Source organism: Lonchura striata, chromosome 4A (assembly GCF_050655825.1).
Source record: "Lonchura striata isolate lonStrDom1 chromosome 4A, ASM5065582v1, whole genome shotgun sequence".
In the NCBI taxonomy this organism is placed as follows: domain Eukaryota; kingdom Metazoa; phylum Chordata; class Aves; order Passeriformes; family Estrildidae; genus Lonchura; species Lonchura striata.
In genome coordinates this window covers 19,010,891-19,030,524 of record NC_140742.1, presented here as the reverse complement: position 1 = coordinate 19,030,524, position 19,634 = coordinate 19,010,891, and the positions used below count along the sequence as shown (strand labels likewise).

The 19,634-nt window shown below is 41.6% G+C and overlaps 1 protein-coding gene across 4 annotated transcripts in view; it reads left to right on the top strand.

Moving 5' to 3' along the window:
- Window positions 1-19,019, top strand: part of TAF1 (TATA-box binding protein associated factor 1) — a 29,810-nt gene extending 10,791 nt beyond the window's left edge. For 2 of the 4 annotated variants that reach the window (XM_021534539.4, XM_021534537.4), the window contains exons 16-40: window positions 524-724; window positions 1,597-1,738; window positions 2,119-2,249; window positions 2,790-2,870; window positions 3,266-3,415; window positions 3,554-3,673; window positions 3,844-4,019; window positions 4,693-4,928; window positions 6,156-6,363; window positions 6,615-6,780; window positions 6,930-7,141; window positions 7,389-7,497; window positions 7,702-7,800; window positions 8,375-8,552; window positions 9,825-9,892; window positions 10,287-10,409; window positions 10,759-10,851; window positions 10,928-11,012; window positions 11,509-11,576; window positions 11,655-11,771; window positions 14,484-14,609; window positions 15,934-16,032; window positions 16,247-16,397; window positions 17,146-17,323; window positions 18,347-19,019. In XM_021534539.4, the coding sequence (XP_021390214.1) occupies window positions 524-724; window positions 1,597-1,738; window positions 2,119-2,249; window positions 2,790-2,870; window positions 3,266-3,415; window positions 3,554-3,673; window positions 3,844-4,019; window positions 4,693-4,928; window positions 6,156-6,363; window positions 6,615-6,780; window positions 6,930-7,141; window positions 7,389-7,497; window positions 7,702-7,800; window positions 8,375-8,552; window positions 9,825-9,892; window positions 10,287-10,409; window positions 10,759-10,851; window positions 10,928-11,012; window positions 11,509-11,576; window positions 11,655-11,771; window positions 14,484-14,609; window positions 15,934-16,032; window positions 16,247-16,397; window positions 17,146-17,323; window positions 18,347-18,563 (3,534 nt within the window). In that variant the 3' untranslated portion in view covers window positions 18,564-19,019. The remainder of the gene's footprint in view (window positions 1-523; window positions 725-1,596; window positions 1,739-2,118; window positions 2,250-2,789; window positions 2,871-3,265; window positions 3,416-3,553; window positions 3,674-3,843; window positions 4,020-4,692; window positions 4,929-6,155; window positions 6,364-6,614; window positions 6,781-6,929; window positions 7,142-7,388; window positions 7,498-7,701; window positions 7,801-8,374; window positions 8,553-9,824; window positions 9,893-10,286; window positions 10,410-10,758; window positions 10,852-10,927; window positions 11,013-11,508; window positions 11,577-11,654; window positions 11,772-14,483; window positions 14,610-15,933; window positions 16,033-16,246; window positions 16,398-17,145; window positions 17,324-18,346) is intronic. The other 2 variants (XM_077786603.2, XM_021534538.3) reach the window with 1 other exon arrangement.
- Window positions 19,020-19,634: the final 615 nt, after the last annotated feature.

Genomic DNA, 19,634 nt, shown 5'->3' with positions numbered 1-19,634 from the left:
TGAGATGGAGAGAGGAATTAAGAATGTTACAAGGACCACCTGGCTAATTATCCATAAATGTAAATATAAATGGTTTTCAGTTAATGCTAGCTGCTTGTGTTGCAGCAATAATTCTTCCATTCTATACCACAGGAAAAAGGTAAGGTGATATTAGGTCATATTAGAGATGTATGACAGAACTAACAGTGCTAATTTTGTGTTGGGCTGATTTCTGTGGTTATTGTGTTCTTTTGCAGATGTGTTCTTTCTGTCTTTTTTTTGAAAGTACCTTCTTGAAGGTCCTGAAGTACTTCTAAATGTCCAAAGAGTCCCCCAACCTCTGCATTTGTTCTGATGTTCCTTAAGCTTTTGTTCTTCATCCTTGACTGCTTCCTGCACATCTGTGTATGCTGTGATATAAATGATGGTGTACCATTGCAATGAACCTTGGGGTATTGGGTTTTTTGAGATCTTTTTTGTGATTGCATCACAGAAGGTTTGATCATAACTTGACTTTTGAACTTTGATTTGTTTCTCTTAACAGGCATTTGAAAACAATCTTTTCCGGGCCCCCATCTATTTGCATAAGATGCCTGAAACAGATTTCCTGATCATCCGGACAAGACAAGGTTACTACATTCGAGAATTAGTGGATATTTTTGTAGTTGGGCAGGAGTGCCCACTCTATGAAGTACCTGGTCCCAACTCTAAGCGAGCTAACACACATATCAGAGACTTCCTGCAGGTATGTAATAAGAGATTATTTGGGCATCTGAGGGGGTCTTCAGAGCAAGCCCATGGCATAGGCTTGGGTCTCAGGTGGATAGTCTTGATTTGAGAATCTCATTGTCCTGCTGTGACTCCCTTTTTTCATTTGTTTTCTTGTGAGGTGAGAGCACTACAAGAGTTGGATGTTAACCAGACAGGCCATTTTTGTTTTCATTTAACCAAAGACTTATAAAATCTCTCTTCAGTTTTAATGGCATCCTATCTGATAAGTAAATGATAAAGGCTTTTTGTTACCAGAATAAAAGGTTAGGAGATTATATATAAATGTGCAAAAATGAAAAAGTTAGAGTTTTGAAGTGGTCGTGCTGTGTAAAATGTCACTTAGATGGGTTTTACTAAGAGTTAAGAAAACTTATCGCTGTGCTATCAAACAGCACAGAATTAGAGTTGCCTCATAGGTATTTCTTAATTTTCTAGATCTTGTGGTGGTTAAGCTTTGGGACAGTCCATGAGCATTCAGTAATTATCCTCAAGTTCATATTTTGGAGAAAATTTATAGTAATTTACTGTCAATTTAACTCAAAATTATAACTCCAGAGGTATTTGCAGAGCAGGAGAAAACATGCTGTTCACAGAATTTCTGTGACAAAGCATGAACATTTCTATTGTGCTAAAACAAACTTTCAAGACAAATATGTTTTCCACATCTCATTCTCAAAAATAGCTGAACCTGAAGCAGACACATGGCTTGGAAAACGTTACTGATTAAATTTATGAGAAACAATGTTTTTTAAGTAGTAAGTCTGAAGCAATCACCAGAAACACTGGCTGTACTGTCTGTGCGAGTTGGTTTGTTGTGTCCTTGGACAAATGGGTCTCGTTTTGTAGGTTTTTATCTATCGCCTCTTCTGGAAGAGCAGGGACCGTCCGCGGAGGATCCGCATGGAGGACATCAAGAAGGCCTTTCCCTCCCACTCCGAGAGCAGCATCCGCAAGCGCCTGAAGCTCTGTGCTGATTTCAAACGCACAGGTACCAAGGGATTCTGATGGTGGTCAGCCATCCTTTGCTGCTCTTGGAGCTCCAAACACGGCAGAAGGAGGGACCATCTCCTGATAAACCATTCTTGAAAGCTTCTAGAACTGAAATGCAATCTGACAGGGGTTCTGTATGTTCCAATTTTTAAGAATGTGCACTTTCTTTTGGCACAAGTATGCTCGATGGTGAGAAGTGACTACAGTTTAGGCATTTTTAAATACCCTTTGGGCACTGGTTTACTCATTAAAGACACAACAAACACATTCCCTTCCCTCTGTGTGTAGCTGTGTTGTGTTTAGAAAGCAAATACATATACGTGAAAGCTGGGACTGTGATGGCATCCAGCACCTGTGTTTCACCTGTGCATTTTTCAGGGATGGACTCAAACTGGTGGGTTTTAAAGCCGGATTTCAGGTTGCCAACAGAGGAGGAGATCAGAGCCATGGTGTCCCCAGAGCAGTGCTGTGCCTACTACAGCATGATTGCAGCAGAGCAACGGCTCAAGGTAAATCCTGGTAAATCCAAAGCAAATTACTGATATCCTGTGAGGGGTGAGCCTAGGTAACACCTTCTGCCTGAAGCTAATTCTGCTACAAAGTAGGCAAGTTAGGTGCCTAACTGTTGTGTCGCCTGCTAAGTTTGCTGCTGCATAAAAGGGAGTTAAGTTTTAAAGGAAGAAACGCTGTATTCTTACCTCCTATTAGCTGAATATTGAATTAGCTGTGCTCAAAAGTACTAAAGGGATGGTACAAGAAGGGGTTTATTTTTATACTGGAGCTCTACAGCAGAAAGTAACCAGCAGGTGGCTGTAAGAGACACAGATTTTTTTTCTTAAGTTAAGTGCACTGTTGGGTATGGAGTTCGTCAAAATACTGGGCAGTTTGACATCTGTGCTACTGTTGGCCACTGTGAATCTTGCAGACAGCTGTCTGGAAATTTACTTGTTCAGCATGGCAAGTCTGCACAGAGACACTTGTTGTTCTGTCTCCAGTAACCCTTTTAAGACTTCAGCTTCTCATTTTTTTGCCGTAACATTTTTCTGCAGGATGCAGGTTATGGTGAGAAATCCTTCTTTGCTCCAGAAGAGGAGAATGAAGAAGATTTCCAAATGAAGATTGATGATGAGGTATCATCAGAGTGATGCATGAGTGTGTACACCAGTATATAAATTTGAATGGCGGGAGAAAAATGAGGTCCTTATATTTAAAGGACATATTTAAAGTCCGATTCAGTGTTTCCAATGTTCGCACAACTTTCCTGGGAACTTCTGCTGGCAGCTCGTACCTGTCTTTGGTGATTATTCTTGCAGATCCTTTCAGGGCTAAGCTTACCTTAAATGCCTTTTTGTGGTTCCTTAGCACTTTAGTTATTCACTGAAGTGTTATCAGGGCAGCTGAAGGATCAAGAAGAGGAATTCACCCTCAGTGTGTCAGCTGAAAAGTTCTCAGTATGACTGGAAGACTTGCAAAATAAAAGCTTGGACTTTGACAGGGTTATGATTGTTTATTTTCTCGCTGGCAGGTGCGCACAGCTCCCTGGAACACCACACGAGCCTTCATTGCTGCTATGAAGGGCAAGTGCCTCCTAGAGGTGACTGGTGTTGCAGATCCCACTGGTTGTGGGGAAGGATTTTCTTATGTCAAGATTCCAAACAAACCAACCCAGCAGAAGGTATAGTTCCCAAGGAGCAATAGCTGGGAAGTCATGTGGGAGAAGTGGACTAAATAAGGGACCTAAGGAAGAGAAAATATCAGATGAGCCTAGGAGAGGCTCTTACAACATTAACAGGCTGAATCTTCCTCTGAACAGGACGATAAAGAGCCTCAGCCAGTGAAGAAGACAGTGACTGGCACAGATGCGGATCTGCGCCGACTTTCCCTCAAAAATGCCAAACAGCTTCTGCGGAAGTTTGGAGTGCCTGAGGAGGAGGTGAGTGTGAGCCCGGGGCAGGCTGCACGCTTCACTAATGGCCTTAGCAGCTGATGCTGGAAGGGACTTATAAACATCTACTTTGACTTCATGTGGAGGGGAATTGAGATCCACAGCCAGGCACCTCAGCTATGTGTCTCTAAAATCTCTCCTTTTCTTCCTCTGTGCAGATAAAGAAGCTGTCCCGGTGGGAGGTGATTGATGTGGTCCGTACGATGTCCACAGAGCAGGCACGCTCGGGGGAAGGGCCTATGAGCAAATTTGCCCGTGGCTCTCGGTTCTCTGTGGCAGAACATCAGGAGAGATACAAAGAAGAGTGTCAGCGCATCTTCGACTTACAAAATAAGTGCGTTCTTATCTGATGTTCACAGCCTTGGACCCCACCCTGTCCCCACCTCAGAAGTCCAGCACTGTGCATGCCTGGGGCTCACTGATAGGTGGTGGTGTAGGTGTGCATTCAACTTGTTGGGCTTGTGAAATACAGCACTAAGAAAGAGGCCTTTGCCTGTTAATAGAAACCCTCAGGTTTAGTGGCTTGCTGTCACAGACCTTTTGGAAAGGTAGAATGCATTGCAGAGTCACAACATGAGATCTCCTACAGTTCCACACATCAGGAGTTCACTACCTTTTTTCCTTTCATTTTTCTGTTTTGTTCTGTTATGAGCAATTTGCCATCTCTCTCTTGGGTAGCAGGTAGCAATCCTATGTCCTAGTCTTAGATCTGCCAGAAGAACTCATGCATTATTCCTTGTTCTGGCCTGAGACTTGAGAGTGGTGAAGGACTAAGGTGTTGTTAATGAAGAAGAGATCATCTATTTTGAAGATTGTCTTTTAGCAGGGGTTAGAAGGACGGCTGAGAAGGGAATATATTATGCCTGTTGTAGTAGTGATTTGTATAATTAATTCTAAAATCTTTGCATCATTTTTACCTTTGTATTTCTGGGAAGGTAACGGACCGATTTTTTTTTATTAATTTGTGAGGGCAACATTCACTGACTTCAGGATGCCTCCTATTTCAGAGTTTTGGAATCCACTGAGATCCTGTCAACAGACACAGATAGCAGTTCAGCTGAAGACAGTGACTTTGAAGAAATGGGAAAGAATATTGAGAATATGTTACAGAACAAGAAAACTAGTTCTCAGCTCTCTCGGGAAAGAGAAGAGCAGGAACGGAAGGAATTGCAAAGGATGCTCCTGGGAGAAGACAATGACAAAGACAGGGGCAAAAAGGACAGGAGAGACAAAAAGGGGCTGTGTAAGTAATTGCAACCACCAGAATTATGCCTGGGAAAGGATGCAGGACTTTATGGCAGGCTGCAAAGTGTGCTGATCTGGCCTCTCAAGAGAGTGTGGATTCTTTATCTGGAGCTTTTCCCTCTCTGGGGGTTCTTCCTTCTCTTGAGCACTTAGTGGCTGAAAGTGCATGTGAAGTGTATTCTTTGCCTCATATCTTTCGTTTATTTTGAGCTATAAACTTACTCTGGTATTTCTTTAGATAGTCACTGCTTCTTCCTACTGAAGTTTCTTTTTTTTTAATTCTATTTTGAGTGGGGAGCTGTTTTTCAGTATTCTTCTCAAGATGTGTTCACACATAGTTCCTGCAACCATCTTACAGTTGTGTAGTTGGATCTTCTGTGTACGCACAGCTCTGCGTGTGCAGCAGGCACAGTCTGCAGGCTGATAGCAGTGTCTGTTACACTGTGTGCTGTGCCAGTGGGTTTGGAGGTAAATTGGGCAGCTGCCAGATTTGTATCTCCTGGAGATGTCCTTGTTTTAAGTGCATTCCAACAGAGAACTTGACATGTCCCTGACTGGCTGGTAAAACTTTTGGCCTGTGAATGAACTTCATGACCACTGTTATTCGTTGAATGTGTGTGAGCAAAGCTGAGCTCTGCATCTGAGTCAGTTATTGTTGCCACCTATTCTCAATTTGGGAATAAATCACTCCTAAATAGCTACTGGAATCATTTATAAGGCAAATGTGGAGGATTTTGATTATTATTTCCTTATTAAAAGATATCCAGTGTTACGTTGTACAAAACCTCTCAACCTGAATTATGAATGGTGCTGGAAAGAGTCTGTGCTCAGTTGACACACTGGTTGGAACACTCCTTGGAAAACTGGATAATTCTTGACCCTCATTTTCTGCCAGATAACCATACCTATGATGGAAAGCACTGTAACTAATCCATCTGCAGGGCCAGATGCAATTGCATTTCAGGTTGCACATGTGGGTCCTTGTTGACTGTAGCTGTTCCTTCTGGCCCTATAATCTATGTGGGTAATTAGGTAACTTTGTTTCAGCTGGATTTCATGTAATGATAAGAGATCATGAACAAGCAAGGGAAAGACTTCTATTAGGTTTTCCTAAATGCTTTCTTGAAAGCTTTTAAGCCAAAACTATCTGCTGTATTTAAACAATAGTATTTCTACAGTGTGGAAGAAAAATAGAAGCAAATAAAGCATTTCCTTGTGACAACAGCTTCAGCAGCCTCAGCAAACTCTCACAAGGATGATGACACTGCCTCTGTGACTAGCCTGAACTCCTCTGCCACCGGCCGGCGCCTGAAGATCTACCGCACGTTCAGGGACGAGGACGGGAAGGAGTACGTGCGGTGTGAGACGGTGCGGAAGCCCGCTGTCATCGACGCCTACTGCCGCATACGGACCACCAAGGATGAGGAGTTCATGTAAGGCCTTCCTGGTCTCCTCCTCCTGTCTCTTAACCTTGCCTATAGGCCTGCTTCATTCCATTGACGGCATGAAGAAATGTAGAATTGAGCGCAGAAGCCCAGCACAGTGATTGTGGAGAGAAAGAGATTTAATGGCTGTCCATTTGGAGGGTGTCCCAAACTTCATGCAGTGATTGAGCTGTCAGAAGAGTACCTGGCAAATCAGGAACTAGGCTGGAAAATGTCTGTATTCTTTTTCTCCCACCTAGACGGAAGTTTGCCCTGTTTGATGAGCAGCACCGTGAGGAGATGCGGAAGGAGCGGCGCAGGATCCAGGAGCAATTACGGCGGCTAAAGCGGAACCAAGAGAAAGAGAAACTCAAGGGCCCTCCAGAAAAGAAGCCCAAGAAAATGAAAGAGCGTCCAGACTTAAAAGTAAGGCTATCCATACAGGTTCAGGCTACTGGAAAAATTTTCTGTTCTAGTGGTGTACTAAAGATCACACTGGGGGATTTTAATGATGCTTTACTTCAAAACTAGGAGCCCATATTTGAATTCTGATCCATCACTTTCTATTTTTGCAGTTAAAATGTGGAGCATGTGGTGCAATTGGGCACATGAGGACCAATAAGTTCTGCCCTCTTTACTATCAAACAAATGCCCCACCTTCTAATCCTGTTGCAATGACAGAGGAACAGGAGGAAGAGCTGGAAAAAACAGTCATTCACAATGACAATGAAGAACTCATCAAAGTTGAAGGAACAAAAATTGTCCTGGGAAAACAACTGATTGAGAGGTAAAGGAAAAAGCAGAGATACTGGTGGGGATAATAAGGATAGACAACGTAGAGCTTAATGCAGAATACTCACATGTGTATTAGTTACAGGAATAAAGTGACAGGGCTTTACATAAATTGTTATTACAGTATTTCAATTGAGCATTTTGTATTATGGCAGATGGAACCAAAGCCAGTACTGGGGGACAAATGGTCTTGATTCACGTGAGGGCTGGAGGAAGTATTGTGCTTTTTTGTTTGTATCTAGTGCTGATGAGGTTCGCAGGAAATCCCTGGTACTGAAGTTTCCTAAGCAGCAGCTTCCTCCAAAGAAGAAGCGTCGTGTAGGGACAACGGTGCACTGCGATTATCTCAACGTGAGTGAAGTGTTACTGAGCCAATTGCAGCACCTCCATTTCTGTTTGTACCAACTGGCCAAGCCCTTAACTGCTCCTGTGCAACCTCCTCGTGCATCCTCATGACTGCCCAGAAAGTTAATAAGCCAAATTGTCTAGGATTTCTGTGAGTAAAAGTTTTGCATCTTGAAACTGCCTTCGTTTTTCTGTCTCTCATTTTTTCAGCGTCCCCATAAATCCATCCACCGGCGGAGAACAGATCCCATGGTGACACTCTCATCCATCTTGGAGGGCATCATCAATGACATCAGGGATCTTCCCAATGTAAGTTTAAGCTCTGATACCCAAATCCTACATCTCAAGAAATATGGTTGAAGTAGGGCATGTGTTGTAGACTCCAGAATGTGGCTAGTTTTGTATGAATACATGTTCTAGGCTCATATGTGATTTAAAAAAAACTTTTTTCAACAAAACCAGCACAAGATGAATGAAATATAGCAGTGTGTAATGCTTTTATATATGTGGCGCTGGAGAAGATCTGTCCTTCACTCTTTTCTGACCAGACTTTGCCAGAAACTTGCAAAATCAAAAGATTAAATGGCAGATTCGAGTCGAAATGAGAATTTTAAAGTTCAGTTTCTTGACTTTTCTGCTGCAATCTAAAATACCATTGAAAATACAACCAAAAATCTCTGTGAGATTTTCCTTCTTGTAATGATGTTAGAAAGTATTGTGTGGAAGAAAGTGTTTGCCATCATGGGGTTGAGCTTATTCTATTTTCCCTGGTTCATTTAAGGAACTGTTTGTGTGAAGGTTTTATACATTAGTGCCTGTTTAACTGTGGAGGTTAAACTGAGATTAGCTGTGCTAATAACTGTTTGTTACTTTTCCTCCTCAGACATACCCTTTTCACACGCCTGTAAATCCGAAAGTTGTCAAAGATTATTATAAGATCATTACCCGGCCCATGGATTTACAGACCCTGCGTGAAAACGTCCGTAAGAGGCAGTACCCATCCCGGGAGGAGTTCAGGGAGCACCTGGAGCTCATTGTGAAGAACAGTGCCACATACAATGGTAAGAACACAGGGAAATCCTCTGTCTCCTAGTACATAGTGCATAGATGAGCTGTGAAATTTTTAGAGTCAACAAAAGCAACATAAAAGTAGAACAAATTCTCTTTAGATGGCAATAGCGAGCATATATTTTTCCAGGTATACCTGAAAGATTATATTCATATTAATGAAGTAATTAATAAATAAGAAATAAGTGAATTCCAGCATGTAGCAACAACTAAATGATGACCTCGATGTGGTAATTGAAGTTCAGTTATGGGTCTGTGTCTTGGAGTGACTTCTGCATGTTTCAAGTCCTGTCTACCTCCTTCATAGCTAAGCAAAACATTGTTTTCAGTAGATTATATTATTTTGCTTTATTGAATGAATCTTTCAATGCAAATAGGAATAGCTCACACCCATTGAAGCCAGTGCCTTGAAGCATGCAGCTTTGAGTAGAGTTTGCTGTCATGATTTTGCATATTTTGATTCTTAGTCGCAATAAACGTTTTCCCCATTTGGGAAGATCAGGAAACTACTTTAAAAAAACTGAAAGAAAGCTGGTTTAAAATAAAAGCATAGATTCTGTGGTAGAGCAGGTATCTGCTGTGGAAAAGTGCTGATTCATTGGTGGTCAGCTTTATTCTGACTGCTGACAGAAAGGTCTTTGTCAAAAATACTAATTTGACAGAAAAATGTTCCAGCTGCACTGACTCTGTCTAGGCTGTGCAGCATTGAGAGTGACACTGATAGCACTGGGTTTGTGTCTTTGCTGCTTCCTTTATTATTTTGACAGTTAAATCCCTTATTTATCCTAATAAATAGGACAAATTTTTTCATAGTCCTGTTGCAAATGCTTGTTTCTATGTCTGAGGAATCCTGAAATTATTTAAAGCTGTGAGTTTTTGAATATTCCTTATATGTCCATCTTGCCTTCCTTAGCAGTTATGTTTCAGTGACTGGACTTCGGGAAGGAAACAGAAATTTCATTATTTATACTGTAAATATTTGGCAAAGGTGGAGGGCTTGGAGGCCAGTTTGCCACAGGCACAGTTGCTTTCCAAAGGGTTTCCACACTTCACCAGAATGTATGCCCAAAATGTTATTTAGTACAAATAACTTTTTCTCATATAAAATGCATGCTGAACTTGAATAACTGCGTGTATTAAGAATATAGTTGAGTATATACACCTAACTGTGCTGGAAATACTATCAGTGATGCTTTAAGGGTAAAGATAAATCATGTTGTGATAGGTCTTTTTAATCAAGCTGCACTTGCTGTGTGTGTTGGCAGGGCCAAAGCACTCACTGACACAGATATCCCAGTCCATGCTCGACCTGTGTGATGAAAAGCTAAAAGAGGCAAGTTCTATGAATGTGTTGTGGTCAGAATGGAGGGGGAATCAGGGGTGGTTGAAGACTTTGCAAATAGAGGATGTGCATAGGCGAAACACAGGGGTTTAGGGAGCTTAGTAGAAAATTTAAGGGAATTCTTCCTTCTACCCCAGGAGACATTTGAATTTTTACCATTTCAAACAGTTCCCATGGGAGCCTTTCTGAAAAAAACCCAATCAGATGTTTGTTTTTTATCCTATTTTCTTTATCTTATCCATAGGCTTATATGTTGACTGTTACCCCCTATTAGCTACAAGTGTTTTCATAAAAAACATGCATGGGAGTCTCTCTGGGACAGAGTATCATGATAGTTCATTATTAGTTTATGGTCAGCCACTGATTTTCCCTACTTCTTTTGCAGAAGGAAGATAAACTGGCTCGATTAGAAAAAGCAATTAATCCTCTCCTGGATGATGATGATCAAGTGGCCTTCTCCTTCATTTTGGATAACATTGTGACTCAAAAGATGATGGCAGTTCCAGATGTATGTATCTTGAGTGATAGTGTGTAATGTGCAAAATGTGCTGATCTTGTTGTGGGAAAAACAGTGCTATTAAATAGAAAAGTCTTCTGTAAAATTATTAATTTGTATTATACGTTCCTACTGTTGAACAGATATCAACAGGCCTAGTTAAAAATCCAGCTGGTAGATCTTTTCTCTGTGTCCCTTCTGAACCTAAATGATTGGATTCAAGGGGTCTTGTTATAAATACCTTAAATACATTTGGAGTGTTAATCAGTTCTGCAGGCTTGTTTTATGACATTTGTAGCTCAAACTGTAGAAAATCCTACAAAGGAGCTTTCTAAACCTCCCTGTTTTCTTTTTTTTTCAGTCTTGGCCGTTTCACCATCCAGTTAACAAAAAGTTTGTTCCTGATTATTACAAGGTGATTGCTAATCCAATGGATCTGGAGACCATCCGCAAGGTGTGTAGCTTGGACTGAGCAGTCTCTTGAGAGGTGTTTGGACTTGATCACTTACTGGGTGACAATTCTCTTCCAGAATATCTCCAAACACAAATACCAGAACAGGGAGACTTTCCTGGATGATGTTAACCTCATCCTTGCCAACAGCATTAAGTACAATGGTAGGTGTTAGAAATGAGGCTTCAGCTGCCTTTTGTACTTAAATTAATTCATCTGGGCACCTGTACTGCCAAAGTGTGTTGAAGCCTGAGGCTGTGATTCATAAACCTGATGATTGTTTCCCTTTCTTGAGGAAAGAGATGCTTTAACAATGCTGTTTTCACTGTCAAATGGAGCTTTATTACCATCTGGTGCAGAATGGTGCAGTTACATTTGGGGAGGATGTTCTGCTTGCTCAGTACATGTTTCTGATCCAATTATTTGTTTCTGGGAGTTTCCTTGAGACGAAGTACAACCTTCCTGTGTCCTAAATCACACTTTTAATGCTGGAACAAACTGGTTGTACTATTTTAGCTGAATGTGAGCTCTGCTTTGTGTTTCTCCTTACATCAGGAGTTGGGATTTAGGGTCCTGTGTAAGCAAAACCTGTCTTGCTGTCTTGGCAGCTGGAATTGAAAAAACATCAGATTGTATAAAGAGATTTGTTTCTTACTACAGGGTCAGACAGCCAGTACACAAAAACAGCCCAGGAGATTGTAAACATCTGTTACCAGACTTTAGCTGAGGTATGTGGGCAACTTCAGTGGAATATTTACAGTTTGAATTTTCTGTTCTGCAACCTTAGCAAGCTTTTTTGTTCTTAGTATGATGAGCATCTGACTCAACTTGAGAGAGACATCTCCACTGCTAAAGAAGCAGCACTGGAGGAGGCAGATCTGGAAAGTCTTGATCCTATGACCCCTGGTCCCTATACTCCACAGGCAAGTGACCAAGCAAGGCATTCTTTCTTTTAGTTTCAATCTCCTGAGTGTTTGATCCCAATTTTCCTCTTTGTTTTATGTTCTCCATCTGTCTGCAGTTTGTCTTTTAGCAGAATATGTTGTTGGATGGTGTGCTAACACTTGCTTTTTAAGAATAAATATAAGAAGCAGTTCCGATGCTTCAGAGAGTGAACCTAAGACAACAAAAGAGATTTCCCAAGCAAGTTGTAACTCTGGTCTGCAGATGAGCTGTGTACAGGCAGGTACAGCTGAGTGCTGGTTGTAAGGTTGAGGATTGTGCAAGTGTAACATTTAGGAACCCCCAGAAGTCAAGCAGTGGACAGGTAAGGAGAACATGAGGACAAAACAGGGATGTAGTGCTGAGAGGAATCCAGGGAGCTGTTTGGTAGTGGTATTGTTGGAAAGGCTCATTGCTGTGGGTAAAGAACTCCCTAATAAGGTCAGCGAAGTCCAACTGTAACCTCATTGCTGGGATTCTTTACATTTCTTCGTTCCAGTTCTAGTGGAAAATAACATTTTTTTAACCTTTATAATTTTATAGCAGATAATTGTGTGTGTCAGGTATTTTCTATGTGTTACAGAGCAAGTTCACGCTGGGCTTCTTTTCAAAGTTTACAGTTTGTCAAAGATTTATAAGCTACTTAGACTTTTTTAAACATAATTCTTCTTATTTTTGGCTGTTTGGTTGTTTTTAAAAACATCAGTTAAAAACTTTCACCAGGAATGACAAGTTAATTAATGAAAAATAAAATTATCTTTGAATTTGCCTAGGAAAGCAGGGGGTGTCATCCTAGTGTCCGAGATGTGCCTTTTGTTTATTTTGAAAAGGTCATAGGCCTTGGGAAAGATCTCTGTGTTGATAATTGAATGATAAAATGCAAATGTTGTGGTATAGAAAGACAAAAAAAAAGTTTTATTTGCAGTTGTTCATCGCAGTTGTAGACCAATAATTTTTCAGTTCTGTGCAAGTCTGATGTAATTACGTCTGGAAAGTTGCATTTAATTTTAGCAAAGTCAGAGCAGAAAAGAAGGGCTTGAAGTTCAGGAACAATTTAAGATTATTTTTAAGATAAAAACAAGTTTAAAAATTGTTTAGGCAAGAAGACTGTATGCCTGAGCCAGGATAGCAGGAGGACACAGGTGGGTTTGGGCAATATTTAACACCCTCCCACCCATCTCTCTCCACAAAAATACTCAAAATGTAGCATTTTAGGGAGGTAGAAAGTGTTTGCTAGAAATTATCATCACATTCATCTGGCTGGGAGTGCTAAAACTGTGTATCATGGGAAAAGACCTTCCTGCCAATAGGAAGTATTGGGCTGTAAGGAAGTATTTGGAGATGAGTTACTGAAACTATTTGTTGACATATTTTAAGAATTCAATGGCATCAGTGGTGATCCCAATGTATAAGAGAGTGAGGAAAAAAAATTGCCATTCTCCTATCTGATGGTTTCCTTCCCAAGAGCAAGGTTACTTGGTCTGATTTTATTCCAAGCTGGTGATCAGGAGAGAGGAAAGGAGGCCTGGGCAGGGAACTGTCCTTGGTAAGAGGAAAGAGCTCTCTGAGCTTCTCCATTGACCTTGTCACCCTTTCCCTCTGCTTCTTGGCTGGAGGTACAGCCCCACTTCCCACACTCCCAAACTTGCCACAGATGGCAGGTCTGGTGGAGATTGCATGGCTTTAGTTCCCTTTTTTAAATGCAGTTGTGACAGCCAACATTTGTCTCCCCATATGGGTCTTCAGAGGTTGGCCTCCAGGATATAAAAAGCAAATACAGTTGAGAGCTGTCTGTGCTTTGCATGGCTGTTTAAATCTTAGGAAGACTGTTTTTCCTAATGTAAGAAATATTTCTGTTGTTCTTTTAAGACTTTCAGTATTGTCATGACCTATGAACTGTGTATAGTAAGGGAACTTCATTAAAATCTTAATATGTAATGCCTCATTAACTCTTCAGAGATCAATCTGCATGAAAACTGCAAGTTAGCTTTTGGAACACTTTATCTAAGTCCCCTTTTTCTTCCTTGTGTCAGCTCTAGGGGTTGAAACAGTGACTTACATAGGATTGACTGGAAGCTGAAGCTTTGCTGTTTCATATGTGCTAGACTTTTCCCAGTTCTCCTTGGAGCATTTGGGGCTGCAACACTGTTCCCATTATAAGGAAGTAAATTAAAAGGACCATGCTGAGTCAGACCAAAGGTTGATGTAATCAAGTCTCCTGTCTCTGGCAGAGAACAGAAGTAGGTGGATGCAAACATGCAGTGATCATTTTTTCAGCAAACCCTCTCTGCTTCTGGGAACTGGTTGTTCAGGCACCTTAAATTTGTGTTGGACCTGGAGCATTGTGGTCATGAGCTGCAGAGAGGTCTGTTCTCTACACATTTATCGAATCCTTTTGGAGCCCATTTGGGATTTTGGCCTTTGTAGAATAGCACTGTATAGAAATACTGACTTCTATTTTAAAATCTGCTATTTGGCAAATTTCAAAGCTGATGTTTTGAGCCATTGCATTTACCCCATTTGTTCTTTAAGAATAATTAGCTCATTTTGACCAAACAGTGTGTAATAATATAACACTGTGCCAAAAAAGATGCATTTAGTCCTGAAGTCCCAGTCTTGCCTCTCAAGATACTGTTCCAGTCTCAGTTCAGTGCCTGAGAATGTTCTGTCTCCTGTTTCCACCTATACTTTAGCCACCAGATTTGTATGATACCAGCACTTCCCTCAGTGTGTCCCATGGTGCTTCATTCTATCAAGATGAAAGCAATTTGTCTGCTATGGACACTCCCATCACTACCACAGGGAAGCAAGGAACTCAGGTCAGAATCCTCCATTTTCTCATCTGGTTGGGGAGTTGTCTTGTATGAGCAAATTACTAAAAGGAGGCAATGAGTTTGTAGGAAACAGGTGACAAAGATCAGGTTTTCCAAGCAGAGAAGGGAATCTCTTCCAAAAGTTATGATATTTTCTTCATTTTGTTTGCTCTGAGGCAAACATAAAAAAAAAAAAAATTAAAAAGCACTGGGAATTGAGACGCTGCAAAACAAAAAACAGAGACTCAAAAGCTGCAAAAGAATCTGCCTAAGGCCAGGTATTTATTTGCTTCACTACTTCTGGAAGTAGAAACCTGGTGACTCATGCTACAGAGGGTTAATATGCAATCCCTTGTTAATTCTGAATAGGGAAATGGTGAAGGATATTCTACAGATTCACAAGATCATAATTAGATTATTATGGTTGCATCCAATGATAATTAGGAGCTTGGAACAGATGGTTGCCACTGTAGATACCTCATAGTTGTAAAAGGAAAAGAAAAAGCACACAGGTTAAAGGGATTAAATAATTAGAAATGAACTTGTTACAGTAACCACAAATATTTTTCCTTAGTCTTTATTCTGTATTAAACAAAACAATAAATGTTGAAGGAGAGAGAATAGCAGAAGGATATGCAGTAATAGGACTATGAAAATAAATTACTAGTAGGATGAAGAAAGTGAGGAGTCATAAGACTGAAGGTGATACCAGAAAGACTGGTGAGAGCTATTCTGAACAATGCAGGCAAACAGAGATTGGTTATGAATAGTTCTGTGTAGTATTGTAGCCATCTGTAGCTTTGTGAATGCCTTCTAGATTTGGAAGTATTCAAGCTTTCTGTAGAAATTTATAGTCTTTGGGACAGAATCTGCATGTTTTCTTTATCTTGGACTCATGGGGACTGTGGGAAGAACAGGAAGGGAAGGACAGGAAAAGATTTGAGGGAAGTGCTGTATGCTTTTAAAGTATATTATGAAAATAAGCACTTTTTTTACAACCTAGTGCTATTTTCCAGAAATAACTAGTTGAACAAGGAACTCTGGTCTGTAAGGCTGGAGATTGCCAATTCAAGGATGAGCACATCAGGTAGAAGTGTGTGGAGACTGTGCTCTCTGATCTTGCAATAAAAAGGATCCTTGCTCTGAGAGTGATACACATATTTTCCTTTCTGTCTTTCCCTTCCTGTACTCCCACACCCATCTCTGTGGCCCAGGTGTCCCTCACACCCCTTGGGTGGTGTCCAGTAGATCCTTCCTCAGTGCCACTGCTGTTCTGGGTGATGTCAGCAGTGCCCTCCTGAGTGTCACTGCTGTTTGTGTTCCCATCCAGATGCGCCAGGGACGAGGTAGGCTGGGCGAGGAAGACTCTGATGTGGATATTGAAGGATTTGATGAGGATGATGATGGCAAGCCCAAGACTCCAGCCCCAGTGAGTGTATTTACAGAAATCCCAGCCACAGTGTATGTGCTGACTTGCAGAGCTGTCTGTTGTGCCTGCTGCCCTGAGACAGGCTCTGAAATGCAGTTTGGAAAAGTTAGCACTGCAAAATGACACAATGCTTCAGAGTGGATAGAGTGGGAAATCTATGATAGAAATGGTAGCATGCTGCTGGATCTTCATCATCCCTGTTTGTGTGACCCAGGAAGTTGAAGATGCAGATGGTGACCTTGCTGATGAAGAAGAAGGATCAGCCCAGCAGACCCAAGCCAGTGTCCTGTATGAAGACTTGCTTATGTCTGATGGAGAGGATGATGATGATGGGAGTGATGAAGAGGGAGATAATCCTTTCTCGTGTAAGTGTCCTTTTCTGATTGTTCATTAACCCAGCTGATCTCATGCTTCTATCACAAAAACATGCTCTAGAGAGCAGAGACCAAAGGGGCAAGATGAGGAAACTGGATGAACACAAATGGGACTGAAAACAAAAGTGTAATGAGAATGCTGTATGTACAGACACACATGAAAGCAGAGTTAAGACAAGATCTTGTTGATTGTATGTCATAAAGTAAAACTGCAAATGGTTCTGAAAACACTGCGAGTATGATTTGGTATGCAGAGCCAGGAATGGGTAGTCTAGTAAAAGTACATTTATTTTGACATGAAATAGGGTTATCAATGTTAAATGTAAAATGTTAATGTTGTCATAAAAAGCAATGTTATCACAAACAGGAAGAGGTGTAGAGAGGTTATTCAGACTGTTTCTATGTTTTAATACAAACTTATGCAGAAAAGCATATAGTGGTATTTAGCAATGACTTCTGAAAATTATTAGGAGGGAAGAAGGGGGAATTTTTCAGAGTAGACAAGACATAAGGCCTTTCTGAGTAATGGTGGTAATGAGATTGCTTTGGAATAACATCAGAATTGGGCACTCAGTAAGTGGTGTCACCTCCCAGACACCTTTTCTGCTGCCGTGTGGAGACACGACTTTGTAAACATTCCTTACAGTCAACACTGCAGCCTTTAAACACAGACAGTAGTGGGTATGTAAGTGACAGAACAAACCTGTCAGTTTGTGACCAAACTTTGGTCATTACACAGCTATCCAGCTGAGTGAGAGTGGCAGTGACTCAGATGTGGAGCCCAATGCAGTGAGACCCAAACAACCTCATGTTCTTCAAGAGAACACACGGATGGGCATGGACAATGAAGAAAGCATGATGTCCTATGAAGGAGATGGTGGGGAGACATCTCATGTAATGGAGGACAGCAATATCAGGTAATTAGAACTGGTTAAAATCTCTTCTCTTAAAATATTTTTGAAGTGTTCATCATAAAAACCTGAAGAATATCTAATATTTTGCTTAAAGTTAACTTGTGACTGTTCCTACTGTTGCAATCACAAAAACCATTTAGTCTTACTGACAGAAATTTGGGATGCTGTTATATTTTCACTAATAAAAATACCAGTTAAATTAGAAAAAAAACCACAATTTTTTTTTCTTTTAAGTTAGATGATTTCTTGCATATTTGTAGTGGTTTTTCATGCAGGACAAAAAAAGGTTTTTACAAGCTATATCCAATTACAAGATGCCTTTGAAGTTAAAAAGTGATTTAACAGATTGACTTTTTTTTTTCCCCTCTAAGAACAAGTATGTCCTGACTTGAAATTCAGTTGTTTAGTTGAAGTCCAGAAGTCTAGGAATATGCATCTTCTGTATTTTGGAAGGTGTTCAATTATTAGAAAATTAAAAGTACAACAGTATCAGCTTTATTTTTTTGCATTCAAGAGAACAGCAACCTACTCTGCCTTCTTTGGGCATTCTGTAGAGTATAAGTATTTGATTCTCTGTTCTTCTACTTGTGGAAGTCAGTTCCTTAGTGTCATTATTGATATTTGCCTAATAAATCACAGGCATCAGAGCTAAAAGGTAGCTGGGCTGGCAGGCAATGGTCATTCCAGCCCAGGATCTTGACCAGAGTCAGCAGGAAGTACTGGAGAAGATGAGAATGGGTTGAAAACATTCCTGCACTTTCTGTCTGCAGGGAAGGTGACAGAAGCTGTGGGAGCGATCAGTTTTTCCTGCCTGAAGTGTATCAGAGTGGAGTGAAGATACTGGAATTGTTTCCTTGGAGAACTGTTTTTTCTTTAGTTTCTGTTTTAAAAAGCTGGCCAGTGACAGAATTGAAATGTGCAGTGGTTCCCTAGGGTTCACAGGACTTCAAGCCAACTCTTAAGCAGTTAAATACAGAATTGATGGTATCAGCAACTAATTTGAAATTATTTTCTTCTTTCTTCTAGTTATGGCAGCTACGAAGAACCAGATCCAAAGTCCAACACAAGAGACACGAGTTTCAGCAGCATTGGAGGCTATGAGATCTCAGAAGAGGAGGAGGAGGAAGAGCAGCAGCGGTCTGGGCCAAGTGTGTTAAGTCAGGTCCATCTGTCTGAGGATGAGGAGGACAGCGAGGATTTTCACTCCATTGCAGGAGACAGTGACCTGGACTCAGATGAATGAAGTCCCTTCCCTGAGATAATGGTCATCCTGGGCCACTCTTGCCTCCTGAATTTCTCTTGTCCGAGTTTGGTGTGAGGAACAGTGTAGTGTGGGCTGTGTTAACAAGATTTCTTTTAAGATATATTTTAATTGACTATAAAACATGTTATATGAATGAGTAAATGATGAAGAATAAGCATTAGACAAGCATGTCCTGCTGAAGCCTTGGCTTATTGTAGCCTGTACTGGTTCCAGAATCCAGATAGAGATTTGTATGGTTTGTTCTTCAGTCTTTATAGGTGTAAAGTAATTCCTCAGAAATACTGGCTCTTTGGATAAATGAGTATCTGTCAGGAAAAATGCTTGCTCAGAATGAAATACTTGCTGTTGATGAACAATTTTAAGGCAATTTTCATTTCATAAAGGGGAGCTTTTTCTCTGGGACTACAAATACAGTGTCTGATGTCTGACCCCTCAGTGGTTTTGGGAACTGCCTAACTCCTACCAATACCTCAGAAACAGCTGCCCTGCTTTTTCTAGAAGTTGCAGTAAGTTCCAGGTTCCAGAAACCAGACTTTTGGTGATTTGAACCTTTAGGAAGGCTCCCGGTTCACCGGAGACTGCTAACTTTCAGTGCCCCGGGGAGCTAGTGCAGTCCCCGGAGCTCGGTGTGGAGTCCTGGTGCGGCTGACGGAGCTCATGCAGTACAGCAGGAATGGGGACACGGACGCCTTGGCTGCCATTTCTCTGTGCGGGTACACGGTGAGCTCCGGTGTCCCGGTTATTGAGCTCTGCTGTCCGTGTGACGGAGCTGCACTGTGTCTGAGCTGATGCCGCGGTGAGCCCCGCCGGCCGATCCCCGCCGGCCGAGCCCCGCCGTCCCAGCCCCGCCGGCCGATCCCCGCTGTCCCAGCCCCGCCGTCCCGCCGGCCGATCCCCGCTGTCCCAGCCCCGCTGTCCCAGCCCCGCCGTCCCGCCGGCCGATCCCCGCTGTCCCAGCCCCGCTGTCCCAGCCCCGCTGTCCCAGCCCCGCCGGCCGATCCCCGCCGTCCCGCCGCCGCGGTCCCAGCCCCGCTGTCCCAGCCCCGCTGT